Genomic DNA, 14287 nt, shown 5'->3' with positions numbered 1-14287 from the left:
TTTCTTTGTGCTTGCCAAAAAAAAAGGACAGAAGGGGACACCATACTGCTGTGCTATGGCGGAGAAACTTAAATGGTACAGCTTCTGCCAGTGACGGGCTCACGCACTCGGGGTCTGTAAATATTGTACAGTGGTAGACCCGTTGGTGGTTCCTCCTTCTCCAGCTCCTCTGGTGACCGCATTTTCTAGTGCTCCCTCTGGTTTTTCTGCGGAACTGGCCGGCTCTTCAGTTTTGGCGGGGAAAGCCGCCATTTTGTTGGCACCAGGTTGCTCCGGTTTTCCCTCAGACAGCAGACAATGCAGCAGGGTCCCTGGTACCGTTTGGTGACACTCAGGAGGGTGGTTTTCCCCCTGAGTTTGTCGTCCAGATGTATCAGTCCTTTTTTTGTTAAAAAAAAAAAAAGTCATGGGCTGGGGCTGGCACTTCAGGGGGTCCCCTAGCTAGATAGTTGGCTCCTGCTAAGAGGGCTAGGGTCTCCTGGGACACTGAGGAGGATCTAGCTTCAGACGTGGAATTGGAAATGCCCTTCCTGGGAGAAGAGGAGGGGCTGGAAGACAGATGGTTGGAGGACCAGGTCCCATCTCAGTCATGTGCAGACCCCTTAACTCCGGGGGAAGAATCCATAAAGAGGACCTTCAGGAGCTCATTTCTTTGGTGGCCTCCACTCTTCATTTCGAGGAGGAGCAGCCTTTAGTCCCTGAGGTCTGTATGGTGGACTTAATGATGAAGGGCATTAGATCTTCTGGAAGAACGTTTCTTATGCATCAGGACATTCGGGACATTATTCAGGCGCAGTGGGATGTGTCTGATTCCCCCTTTTGGCCGGCCAGATCCATGGTTTGCCTTTACCCAGTCTTGGAGGCAGACAGATCCCTTCTTAAGGGGCCTGTAGTTGATGACGTCTCAGCTGTCACCAAGCGCATTACAGTACCTTTGGACGGTGGTACAACCCTTCAGGATGTCCAGGACCGGAGGCTGGACGCTTTGCTCGAGTAGTTTTGACGTCTCTTTGTTGGCAGTACAGGCGGCTATCTGCGGCTCATTGGAGTAACCAGACGAGCCAGTTTGTGACGGGCCTCAGAACAAAGTGGGTGGACCAAAAATGTCATCACCACCCCTCCACCAACTAAAACAAAACACTAATTTTGTTTCCCCCGGCACCCCCCCTCAATGAAAACAAAACCCTAATTAAATTCCACCTGGTTTTGGGTAAATCTTGGATTCCCTGGACTCCTTCAACTAAAATAATTTAATTTCCACCCCCCCTAACTAAAACAATACCCTAACTTAATTTCCACCACCACTCCCCCGCCAAAATAAATGAAGTACCTGTGCTGGCGGGGATTCCCCAAGCCTTGCCAGCTGAAGATCTCCTTCCTGCTGAATAAATATATCTCGGGTGGCTGCCGGCACTACCCCGAGCTGCAGCTGCCAACCTCCACATATGCTCAGTTTTGTATATGTGTGAAAGCTGAGCATGCGCGGGAGGGGGGGAGGGCTGTGGCTGGCAGTAGTGCTTGGAGACAGCACTGGCGGCCACTTAAAATGTAAGTTTGTTCAGCGGGGAAGGAGGTCTTTGGCTGGCGGGGCTTGGGGATCCCGCAGCCATATTAAGGGAGAAGAAATTTTGTGTGGGCCTGAGCCTGAATTGGGTGGATCACAGCCCATCTGGGCCCACCTGTGGCTACACCCCTGCTGTGACTTTGGTGGCCAGGGCCTGCTTACACTGGGCTGAAAGAGTCTTGGACAGGACTTTGAATGATTTGTCTTCGATAGATGCTAAGGTAACCAAGATTGAGATGGGGTCTGCATTCTTGGCAGATGCCTTGAATGATTTACTGAGAGCTTCTTCTAAGTCCATGACTTTGGGGGTTGCAGCCCAGTGCTTTCCTTGGTTGAGAGGCTGGTTAGCAGATACGGCCTCCAAGTTGAGTAAGTTCCCTTTCAAGGGTGCCTTTTTGTTTCGGGAGGAATTGGATAAATTGGTATATAGTTTGGGGGATATAAAAGTCCCTCGCCTTTCAGAAGATAGACCTTGGCCTGCTGGTCGGAGCTCTCTGTTTGGCCGAGGGTGCACATGTGAATTTTGTCATTTTTAGTCTGGCCAGGGGGCACAGACCCAGAGATCTAGGTTTTTCCAGGACGCAGTCCTTTCAGGGCTCCCACCATGGGGATTGAGGCTCAGGTGGCTCTTTCCAGTCCCTGTCTCGTCCTTCCCAATAGAGGTGCGTGGGCCTCTCCTCTGATTCCCATGGGAACTTGGCTGTCACAGTTTCTTCAGAGGTGGGCCCAAGTTACTGCCGATCAGTGGGTGTTGGAGGTTATTTGAGACGGGTAGGCCTTAGAATTTGCCAGGCCTCTTTCAGACGCCTTTCTAGAGTCTGTCTATTGGTCTCGCCTCAAGGCGGGGGCGGTTCAGAACACGCTACTGAGGCTCTTGGATCTTCAGGCTATTTGTCCAGTTCCTTCTTCAGAGGTCAGACAGGGCCATTATTCCATTTACTTTGTGGCCTCAAAGAAGGAGGGCTCCTTTTGTCTGATTTTAGATCTCAAAACGGTCAATCGGGCCCTCAAAGTTTCGAATGGAGACTTTGGTCGGTGATTGCCGCCATATGATCAGGAGAGTTTCTGACGGCGTTGGACCTGACAGACGCTTATCTGCACATCCCAGTCCAGTCACCAGAGGTTCCTGCGGTTTGCGATTCAGGGACAGCACTTTCAGTTTCAAGTGCTTCTGTTTGGTGTGGCCACGTCTCCTCGCATGTTCACCAAGGTCATGGTGGTGGCAGTGCTCAGGAAGGAGGGCATTTTGGTCCATCCATATAATCCATCCATATAATACGACTGGCTCATTCAAGCAAAGTCGTATCAGGAGAGTTTGCAGGTCACAGCTTGGGTGGTCCATTTCTTGCAATCTCTCAGCTGGGTAGTCAACTCAGCCAATAGCTATCTGGTTCCTTCGCGGTCCCTGGAGTACTTGGGAGTGTCTTTTGACACAGCACGAGGCTGGACTTTCCTTCCTCTGAGTAGAATTCTCAGGTTGCAGTCTCAGATCCAGGGTTGTTTCGCGAAAACGGCCCCTGTGCTCGGGACTATCTGCAGGTTCTAGGCTCCTTGGCAGCGACAATAGAGTAGTGCCGTGGACCAGGGCACACATGAAGCCTCTACAAGCTTCTCTACTGTCCAGATGGTCTCCTCAGATGGACTCCCTCCTGGTGAGGTTGCCTCTGCGATCCCAGGAGCGCAGCAGTCTCTTCTGGTGGCTGTGTGCAGGCAGTCTCACCAAGGGGATGCCACTGGATACCCTCCAGTAGATAGTGGTCATGACAGATGCCAGCCTCAAGGCTGGGGAGCCCACTGCTTGGGGAGATTTGCTCAGGGCCTTTGATCACTCCTGGAGGCGTCCTGTCGATCAACTTGTTGGAGATCAGGACGATACGGCTGGCTCTGGAGGAGTTTCGTTCCCTGTTGGTAGGTAGGTCGGTTCGCCAAGGGGGAATGAGAAGTTGCCTGTTGCAACTGGAAGCTGCGAAGCTTATGGCCTGAGCAGAGCGTCACCTGACCGCCATCTCGACCTCTCATGTAGCGGGAGTAGAGATCGTCCAGGTGGATTTTCTCAGCCATCACACCCTCGATCCAGGGAAATGGTCCCTAAGTCCACAGGCGTTTCAATTGATAATAGACCAATGGGGTCTCCCTCTAATGGACCTTTTCGCCACAACCACAGCGCAGAGGTCTCCTGCTTTTTCAGTCGCCGAAGAGATCCCGAAGCGGAAGGGATATGTTCTCTTTTGCAGCAGTGGCCTTCCGGTTTCCTGTATGTGTTTCCTCCGTGGCCCCTCTTGGGGCGCCTCATTCAAAGGATTGAGGCGCACGGGAGTCCAGTGATTCTTGTCGCGCCAGATTGGCCTCGCAGGTTGTGGTACGCAGACCTCCAGCATCTTCGGTCCGCTCCTTCTCTTCATCTTCCAGTTCACGGTGACCTTCTGGTACAGGGTCCAATTCCTCATCCAAACCCGGCTAGATTTTTGTCTTATGGCCTGGCTCTTCAATTGGCACATCTGGTAAAGAGGGGTTACTCTTCTCCTGTGATTTCTACCATGTTTTGGTTGCGTCATCTGTCTACGTCTCTGAATTATGTTAGAACTTGTGGATTTTTGAGGTGTGGTGTGCGGACCGTAATAGTTCTCTCCGTGCTTCTTTGGCGGAGATATTGGATTTTCTAGAGCTTGGTTTTGATAAAGGCTTGGCTCTTGCTTCCCTTAAGGTGCAGGTTGTGGCATTGTCCTGCTTTTTGGGTTGTGTGCAGGGCAAGTCGCTGGCTAGTCACCCACATATGTCGTGTTTTTTTGAAGGGTCGGGCTCCGTCCTGCAGCTAGAGCTTTCTTCCCGGCTTGGGATCTCAACTTGGTGCTGTCTGTCGTCATGGGGCCTCCCTTTGAACCGTTGTCTTCCTGTTCCCTTAAAGATTTGATGCTCAAGATGGTATTTTTGGTAGCCATTGCTTCAACTAGGCGCGTATTGGAGTTACAAGCCTTCTCCTGCAGGTCTCCCTTTTTGGAATTTTCTAAGGAGTGAGTGGTTTTGTGTCTCCTTCCTTCGTTTCTGCCTAAGGTGGTTTTGCGTTGTCATGTTTCCTAGACAGTGGTCCTGCCAGTCTTGGGCTCTTCCTTAGGCTCGGAATATCAGCGAAAATTGCACAATTTGGATATTAAGAGAGTTCTCAAGTGCTATCTTAAGGTTACAGAGGATTTCTGGCGTTCAGACTGTCTGTTTGTGCTCCTTGGTGCGGTTCACATAAGGGTTTGACGGCTTAAAGCTGACTATTTCTAGCTAGCTTACAGAGATGATAACTTCCGCCTACCTCCTTGGGGGCAAATCGGTCCCAGAAGGGGTGAAGACCAACTCCACTAGGGGGCAGGCAGCTTCTTGGGCGGAGAGGTTTTTGGTGCCTCTTGTGGAAATTTGTAAGGCCTCAACTTGGGCTTCTCTGCATTCCTTTTCTAAGCATTACCGACTGGACGTTCAGTGTCGTCAGGAGTTGGTCTTTGCCACAAGGGTCCTCACGTCTGGGTTTCTGGGCTCCCTCCCTTAAGGCTACTGCTTTGTTACTTCCCATTAGTCCAATCCTGGGCTGGACCGGAGGGATGTTAAGGAAGGAGAAATTAGACCTTATCTGCTAATTTTCTTTCCTTTAGCCCCTCCGGACCAGCCCAGGCCCCTCCTGTTTTCATTGAAGAGTAGTCCCTTGTGTATAGTTACAAGGAGTAGTTAATACTTCATAGGTTTGTTGTTTGTTTCATTCCAGAGTTGTAGGATGGAGCTGCTCTGAGCGTTTTCAGTTAAAAAAAAAAAAAAAAAAAAAGTTTCTACAGTGAAACCTGAATGCCAAACAACTTCTCCAGGACAGGTTGTGTTTGAGCAACTCCATTTCACTATTTTACTTTAAATGTGTTTGAAAGCTATGTATTTATCTGTCCATTCACTTGTCCTCCAACAAAGTGACAAAGGAACTCTATCCTGACGGGGCTGCTTGTTTTACTTTACCAAAGCTGCATCAGAGGATTCCAGGACATCTTTAAACAATGTGCCAATATCACTCCAACTTGGCTCTTTGTGTATATATAGAGAGAAAAAAGTACACCACATCTAGTGCTCTCTTAATCCAACACTCTAGTCACTCAGTCAAAGAAATTAATCAGATTTCTCTGATAAGACCTGCCTCTATTGAAATTATGCTACCTCAGGACCTGCAATCCATTTAATTCCTGAAACCGCATTTCAATTACAGATATTCATTACACTCCTATAGTACATGAAATGTATTACACTGTTAACCCACTTTTACTCAAATTTTTATTTTCATCCTAGATTTCTAATGAATACTGAACAAAAACAGGTAAAAAATAAATAAGTAAAAGGTTTTTACAAATTAGGTGGCCAGCCAAATCATCATCTGCTTGGCTGGGACAATAAAGTAATTATGTTTGACTTGAACAACCAAGAACTAATAACTTCTCTCTTATATCAGGGACCTGCCAGATTTTGAAGAGTCTAATTCGGATAGGATGACCCTGACAGCCTTTATTAGGCAGAGACAGAAAATATGCTTCTGACAAGCTGAATTGCTAACTAAACGCCCTCCAGTGCCCTTGTTTTATAAGTTACACCCTAGTTAAGAAGTTCCTTATGTAACATAGTAGATGACGGCAGAAAAAGACCTGCACGGTCCATCCAGTCTGCCCAACAAGACAACACATGTGTGCTACTTTTTGTGTATACCCTACTTTGATTTGTACCTATGCTCTTTAGTCCGTATAAGTCTGCCCAGCACTATCCCCGCCTCCCAACCACCGGCTCTGGCACAGACCGTATAAGTCTTCCCAGCACTATCCCTGCCTACCAACCTCCAGTCCTGCCTCCCACCACTGGCTCTGGCACAGACCGTATAAGTCTGCCCTGCACTATCCACCGCCTCCCAACCTCCAGCCCCACCTCCCACTACCGGCTCTGCTATCCAATCTCGGTTAAGCTCCTGAGGATCCATTCCTTCTGAACAGGATTCCTTTATGTTTATCCCACGCATGTTTGAATTCCGTTACCGTTTTCATCTCCATCACCTCCCGCGGGAGGGCATTCCAAGCATCCACCACTCTCTCCGTGAAGAAATACTTCCTGACATTTTTCTTGAGTCTGCCCCCCTTCAATCTCATTTCATGTCCTCTCGTTCTACCGCCTTCGTATCTCCGGAAAAGGTTCGTTGCGGATTAATACCTTTCAAATATTTGAACGTCTGTATCATATCACCCCTGTTTCTCCTTTCCTCCAGGGTATACATGTTCAGGTCAGCAAGTCTCTCCTCATACGTCTTGTTACGCAAATCCCATACCATTCTCGTAGCTTTTCTTTGCACCGCTTCGATTCTTTTTACATCCTTCGCAAGGTACGGCCTCCAAAACTGAACACAATACTCCAGATGGGGCCTCACCAACGACTTATACAGGGGCATCAACACTCCCTTTCTTCTGCTGGTCACACCTCTCTCTATACAGCCCAACAACCTTCTAGATATAGCCACCGCCTTGTCACACTGTTTTGTCGCCTTCAAATCCTCAGATACTATCACCCCAAGATCCCTCTCCTCGTCCGTACCTATCAGACTCTCGCCACCTAACACATACGTCTCCCATGGATTTCTATTCCCTAAGTGCATCACTTTGCATTTCTTCCCATTGAATTTTAATTGCCAGACCTTAGACCATTGTTCTAGCTTCTTCAGATCCTTTTTCATGTTTTCCACTCCCTCCGGGGTGTCCACTCTGTTACAGATCTTAGTATCATCCGCAAATAGGCAAACTTTACCTTCTAACCCTTCGGCAAGGTCACTCACAAATATATTGAACAGAATCGGTCCCAGCACAGATCCTTGAGGCACTCCACTACTCACCTTTCCCTCCTCCGAGCTAACTCCATTCACCACCACCCTCTGGCGTCTGTCCGTCAACCATGTATGAGGTCCCACATGTATGATTATGATGGACTGACTGCTTGCCTTCAACTTTGCTTACCTGTAACAGATGTTGGATGAACTCTTGTCTTCATAGTCATGCATTTTCTCCCTCCTCACCTTCTAGAGTTGAATTCATTAGCTTTGTTACAGAACTGAAGCACAATGTGGATGTGTGAGAGAGCCTAGGACCTATCATTCATGTCCAGCGGGCTAAGAATTTTCTGGAAAGCTTTGGAAAATGTGCTGGTACCATCAGGTTGATGTTGCTCAGTGTGTAAGAGCTGAGCTGCTTTTTTCAGAGAAAATCTATTATAGGTTAAGTTTTGTTTTATGGGCAATTTTTACAAAAATTGAGAAATCTAATTTTGTGTGGTCTTGTTTTCTTGCAGTTAGTTTATGAATTTTTCCTGAGATTTTTGGAGAGCCAAGATTTTCAACCCAGCATTGCAAAACGATATGTTGACCAGAAGTTTGTACAGCAGGTAAGCAAATAATATTTTTCGTGATTGGAAAGTATGCATTTGGGAGTGCTCTCAATTTTTTTTAAAAACTCTAATAGCTCCCTTCCCCTCACTTTTTATCCATGCTGGCCATCGTTTGGCTTTCCTTCCTCCTTTTTTAAATTAATGGAATATATCTGGTCTGGTCTTCCAGGATGGTGTTTTTGAATAGCATCTACACCTGATGTACGTCTTTGACCATTGCAGCTGCTCCTCTGTGTTTTTTATTTTTTTTAAACACCATTCTCCTTACTTTATCATAGTCCTCCTTTTTGAAAGTTAAATGTAACATATTGGATGATCACTGTTATCAAGTGGCCCCAGCAATATTACCTTTAGCACCAGATCATGTGCTCCACTAAGGACTATGTCTAGAATTGTTCCTGAACCAGCTGCTCTGTAAAGCAAGCAGTCTTTGATTTCATGAATATAAGCTACTAAATTCTACCATGATGATAGTATTTTCAACTACTCAGTGGTGACTATAATAGATAGTGTAACATACTAGTATAAAAATAAATGAGTTTTAAGAGTTGTGGCTTTTAATAATGCAATTTTGTGCACTATAGGAAAGGAACGGTTTCTCTATGATATATGGACATCACTTATGTTTAGTGGTACAGTTTTTGATTCATAGTAGTTGGTAGGCTCTATGCAATAATTACTACCAGTTGCAAATGTAATAAGTACCAGAAGAATAAATGATTAGATTTACTTGCATATAAGTGTACACACAGTTATGATTTTATTAAAATAGATGCGTTTTCACCATCTGTAATATATTTTACTGCCGTTTAGTTTGTGAGTGAACTTAAGAACCTTGTGGCTTTTACCTTTTGTTTTATGTGCCCTTTAGCTGTATATTGCAGGGTATGTAGTGCATTTCTGGTTCCTTGTTAATGAGTTTGATTCGATAATGTGTATGAATTATTTACACAGACAGTTTTGACATTTGTGTTTTTACAGATTTGTATGATGTGTATTTCCTATTCTCTTGTGGGGCAGGATATTTATCTAGTACGTTTTTATTTATAAATATTTTTGTTTTATGCATATATGAGAGTGATTTTTAATCATTTAAGTATTCATAATGTTCATCTTTGAATGTTTATCAGTGCGAAGAAGCCAGAATCTGGGACTTTACTATAGCCAGCCATATGTAGATACATGCTACTTATATACCTGGTCTACTGAACCAGTTAGCCAACAAACTTGGCAGAGTGTTCGTCCTCATATATGATCCCTGGATAGAACTCTTGAATTCTTTTTTTCAGAAGTGGGAAAATATCTCAGATCCAGCTTTTTATGCTGGCGAAGAGAACATGTTGAGGTTGAAGGGGGCAGGAGTAATGTCAGGAAGTATTTTTTCACAAAGAGGGTGGTGAATATGTGGAATGCCCTCCCGCGGGTGGTGGTGGAGATGAAAACGGTAATGGAATTCAAACATGCATGGGATAAACACAAAGGAATCCTGTTTAGAAGGAATGGATCCACAGAATCTTAGCGGAGATTAGGTAGCGACGCTGGTAATTGGGAAGCAAAACTGGTGCTGGGCAGACTTCTACGGTCTACGCCTTGATCGTGACTGAATAGATATGGATGGCCTGGAGTGTAAATTTTAATGGATTTTGATGTTAGCTTCAGAACTTAGTACAAGAACAGTGCTGGGCAGACTTCTATGGTCTGTGCCCTGAGAATGGCAAGGACAAATCAAACTCGGGTATAAAGTATCACATACCATGTAAAATGAGTTTATCTTGTTGGGCAGACTGGGTGGACTGTACAGGTCCTTTTCTGCCGTCATTTACTATATATGTAGCTTCCTCTCTCTCTTCTATTCTTTTTTTTCCTCATGTGTGTAGCTGTGTTTGTGCTAGGGATTCCATGGACTTTGTGTTGTTTTTTTTTTTTTTTGCTTTTGCTTACCTCCCAATTTCTTTCATGGCAAGAGTGCTATACAAACTACAGCAAAGCTGAAGCACCATGATCCTCATAGTGCCCTTTTGGCCTCAACAGAAATGGTTAATTCTTCTAGAGAACCTGGCAGTTCTGCCTCTCTGCAAACTGCTCTAATTTCTAGCATTAATAGCAAGAGGGCTGTTGTCTTCATCCAGACCTGAGGTCCCTGGTCCTCACAGCCTGGAAATTGAACATTGAGCAGTGTTTTAGTTTCAGCTCTGTGTTCATAGTCCATCCAAGACAATCCCGATAGCTGCAGGAAAATTCTACTAGATGAATTTTTTCAAGTGAAAGGTGTTCAGTTTGGTGCTTACTAATGGCTACAGCCCTAACATGTGTACTCCAACTTTCTCCGAGGACAAGCAGGCTAGGCTGTTTGTTCTCACTGATGGGTGATGTCCACGGCAGCCCCCGAGATCGGAAATCTACCTAGCAACAAAAGTTTGCTAGAGCCTTCGATCGCTCGCGGGCGCACGCACCAGGCATGCGCGGCCATCAGCTTCCCATTGCGCGAGAGTCCCGTCAGTTTTTCTTTTTCCGCGGTAGAGAGTGGTTGTGTTAGCCGTCTTTCTCTTTGTGCCCTGAGAAAAAGCCTTCGTTTTTGGTCACGAGTTTTCGTGCTTTTTTTTTTTTTTTTTCCCCTCTTCGTTTTCTGTCGGAAAAGTTAAAAAAAAAAAAAAAAAAACATTTCTGGTAGTTCCCTTACTTTTTAGAGTTGGGCCCTATTAAGTTTTCTTTCGTTGCCGTCGTTTGCGTTTCTCTTTTTTGTGCCCTTTTTTCTTGGCACCATCGCGAATTTTGACTTCTCTGCCGCTATTTTTCCGTCCATGACATCGAGGATTCCCAGCGGCTTCAAGAAGTGCGGTCGGTGCAGCCGGACAATCTCAGGTACCAATCCCCATTCATGGTGTATCCAGTGCCTTGGGCCCGACCATCGCCCAGACACATGTAAGTTGTGTCTTAGCCTTAAAAAGCGGACACAGGCGTCAAGACAGGCTCAGCGGGAACGTCTGTTTGGAGCCGAGGTCGGCGGTGTTGACATCGGGAGAGCCGATAATACCTGTCTGGAGACAACTGCACGCTGGGAGCAGTGAGCCATCAAGTGGGTCTCCACCTGTCTCGAAGGCTCCTGCTGGGAAGGCCCATCGGGACCGACCACTTTCGGACCCCACCCCGAGGAGGCGTTTGGATTTCACGTCCTCCTCGTCAGTACTGAGGAGTACCGATGCCGTGCATCAAGCGAAGGCTAAGAAGCATCTGCATTGATCTTATACCCACGGTACCGGGAGCTCCGGGGCGTCGAGGGACTCTGCACTCGAGAAGCGTCGACGCCGGGAGGCCTGCTCACCCTCCATTCAAGAGGTGTCGGTGCGTCGGTCTTCGGACAGTCCGGTACCGCCTCCTTGCTCTGCACAGGTTCTGCGTCCGGCTCCTGCACCGGCCCCACAGCCTTTCCCGGCAGACACTCTGGACGAGTGCCTCCGAGTCATTCTTCCAGGTCTCTTGGAGGGGCTGCTACATCAGTCTGTTCCGGTACCGGGGGTGCTTGCACCTTTGGTACCATTGATGGAAGCAGCAGCTGGCTCTGTGCCTGTGGTGCGGTCCCCGATGCCTTTTGCTGCCTCGGCCTCGGCTGCCACCCAGGTTGACTCCCCATCGACATTGCTGGAGGGAGCTTCATCGCCACAGGCATGGGAGTCGACTTCTCGACGTCGTCATCGAGGGCATGGTTCCTCGGAGTCGAAACGGGCCCTGTTTCGGACTGCAGTTCATGAACACTTGTCAGACACTGAGGAGGATGCCTTGTGGGGAGAAGAAGAGGATCCCAGATATTTCTCTTCTGAGGAGTCTTGTGGTCTTCCTTCTGATCCCACTCCTTCACCTGAAAGGAAACTTTACCCCCCCCCCCCCCCCCCCCCCCCCGAAGAGCCTTTCTTTTTCTTCCTTTGCGCGGGAAATACATAAGTTCATAAGTAATGCCACACTGGGCAAAGACCAAAGGTCCATCGAGCCCAGCATCCTGGCCACGACAGCGGCCAATCCAGGCCAAGGGTACCTGGCGAGCTTCCGAAACGTACAAACATTCTATACATGTTGTTCCTGGAATTGTGGATTTTTCCCAATTCCACTTAGTAGTGGTTTATGGACTTGCCCTTTAGGAAACCGTCTAGCCCCTTTTTAAACTCTGCTAAGCTAACTGCCTTCGCGTTCTCCGGCAACAAATTCCAGAGTTCAATTATGCGTTGGGTGAAGAAAACTTTTCTCCGATTTGTTTTAAATTTACTACACTGTAGTTTCATCGCATGTCTGTGGCTATTCCCTTCCCAGTGGTATCTGAGGATGAGCCCAGGGCCAAGATGTTCGAGGTCCTTGACTATCCTTCACCACCTAAGGAGTCGTCCATTGTTCCTCTGCATAATGTCCTTAAGCAGACATTGTGGAAGAACTGGACAAAACCACTATCTAATCTCACCATTCCCAAAAAAGCTGAGTCCCAGTATCGAATCCATGGGGAGCCTGAGTTGATGAAGTCGCAGTTACCTCATGACTCTATGGTTGTGGATTCTGCTCTCAAGAGAGCCAAAAGTTCTAGAGATTTTGCCTCGGTGCCCCCGGGACGAGAATCTAGAACTCTGGACTCTTTTGGGAGGAAGGCCTATCAGTCCTCCATGCTCGTGTCCAAGATTCAGTCGTACCAGCTCTATATGAGCATCCACATGCGGAATAATGTCAAGCAACTGGCGGACTTGGTGGATAAGCTCCCTCCGGAGCATGCCAGGCCTTTTCAGGAGGTGATCAGGCAGCTGAAGACGTGTCGTAAATTCCTGTCCAGGGGTGCTTACGACTCTTTCGATGTTGCATCCAGAGCCACTGCACAAGATATAGTGATGCGCAGACTCTCATTGCTGCATGCCTCTGACCTGGACAATAGAGTCCAGCAGCGGCTAGCGGATGTCCCTTGCCGGGGGGATAATATTTTTGGCGAGAAAGTCGAGGAAGTGGTCGAACAGCTCAATCAGCGGGAAACCGCTATGGACAATCTCTCCCACCGGGCGCCTTCAGCATCTACCTCATCAGGTAGACGTTTTTTTCAGGGGAAGGCGGAATGCTCCCTATGCTTACAATAAGCGTAGGTACAATCCACCTTCTCGACAGCCTTCTCAGGCTCAACCCCAGCGCACTTATTCTCGTCAACAGCGTGCGCCCAGACAGGCCCCTGCAGCTCCCCAGCAAAAGCAAGGGACGGGCTTTTGACTGGCTCCAGTTGAGCATAGCCGCTATCAAAGTGTCCATGTCGGACGATCTGCCGATCGGGGGGAGAGGTTAAAATTTTTTCACCAAGGGTGGCCTCTCATGACATCCGACCGGTGGGTTCTTTAAATAGTCCGGCTAGGATACTCCCTCAATTTGACTTCCACACCTCCAAATTGCCCACTGGGCGCTCAGTCCTTCAGCTTCCAGCACAGGCAGGTACTTGCAGAGGAACTCTCCGCCCTTCTCAGTGCCAATTTGGTCGAGCCCGTTCCACAAGGGCAGGAAGGGCTGGAATTCTATTCCAGGTACTTCCTTGTGCAGAAGAAAACAGGGGGGATGCGTCCCATCCTAGACCTAAGGGGCCTGAACAAATACCTGGTCCGAGAGAAGTTCAGGATGCTTTCCCTGTGCTCCCTTTTTCCCATGATTCAGGAAAACGACTGGCTATGCTCTCTGGACTTAAAGGATGCTTATACACATATCCCAATACTGCCAGCTCACAGGCAGTATCTATGATTCCGTCTGGGAACACTCACTTTCAGTATTGTGTGCTGCCCTTTGGGCTCGTGTCTGCGCCCAGGGTGTTTACCAAATGCCTGGCTGTAGTTGCAGCGTCGCTATGCAGACTGGGAGGTCATGTGTTCCCTTATCTCGACGATTGGCTGGTGAAGAACACGTCAGAGGCAGGGGCTCTACAGTCCATGCAGATGACTATTCAACTCCTGGAGCTACTGGGGTTTGTCATAAATTACCCAAAGTCCCATCTTCTTCCAGCTCAGAAAGTAGAATTCATAGGAGCTCTGCTGGATTCACAGACGGCTCATGCCTATCTTCCAGAGGCGAGAGCGGACAATGTCACTTTCCTTGGCCAGAGCGCCTCAGCAGGTCACAGCTCGGCAGATGTTGAGACTACTAGGCCATATAGCCTCCACAGTCCATGTGACTCCCATGGCTCGTCTTCACATGTGATCGGCTCAATGGACCCTAGTGGTTTCAGGCCGCAGGGGATCTAGAGGATGCAATCCAGCTACCCACCGAATTTCGCAGTTCCCTTCAGTGGTG

General features: G+C 47.8%; 1 protein-coding gene across 1 annotated transcript in view; it reads left to right on the top strand.

The window, feature by feature from the left end:
• Positions 1 to 14287, top strand: part of PPP2R5A (protein phosphatase 2 regulatory subunit B'alpha) — a 346604-nt gene that overhangs the window by 99445 nt on the left and 232872 nt on the right. The window contains exon 4 of the mRNA XM_030196067.1: positions 7901 to 7993. Coding sequence (XP_030051927.1) covers positions 7901 to 7993 — 93 coding nt within the window. The remainder of the gene's footprint in view (positions 1 to 7900; positions 7994 to 14287) is intronic.

The sequence above is a fragment of the Microcaecilia unicolor genome, chromosome 3 (genome assembly GCF_901765095.1).
Source record: "Microcaecilia unicolor chromosome 3, aMicUni1.1, whole genome shotgun sequence".
In the NCBI taxonomy this organism is placed as follows: domain Eukaryota; kingdom Metazoa; phylum Chordata; class Amphibia; order Gymnophiona; family Siphonopidae; genus Microcaecilia; species Microcaecilia unicolor.
The sequence above is the reverse complement of the archived record's forward strand: the minus strand, read 5'-3'. Positions and strand labels throughout refer to the sequence as shown.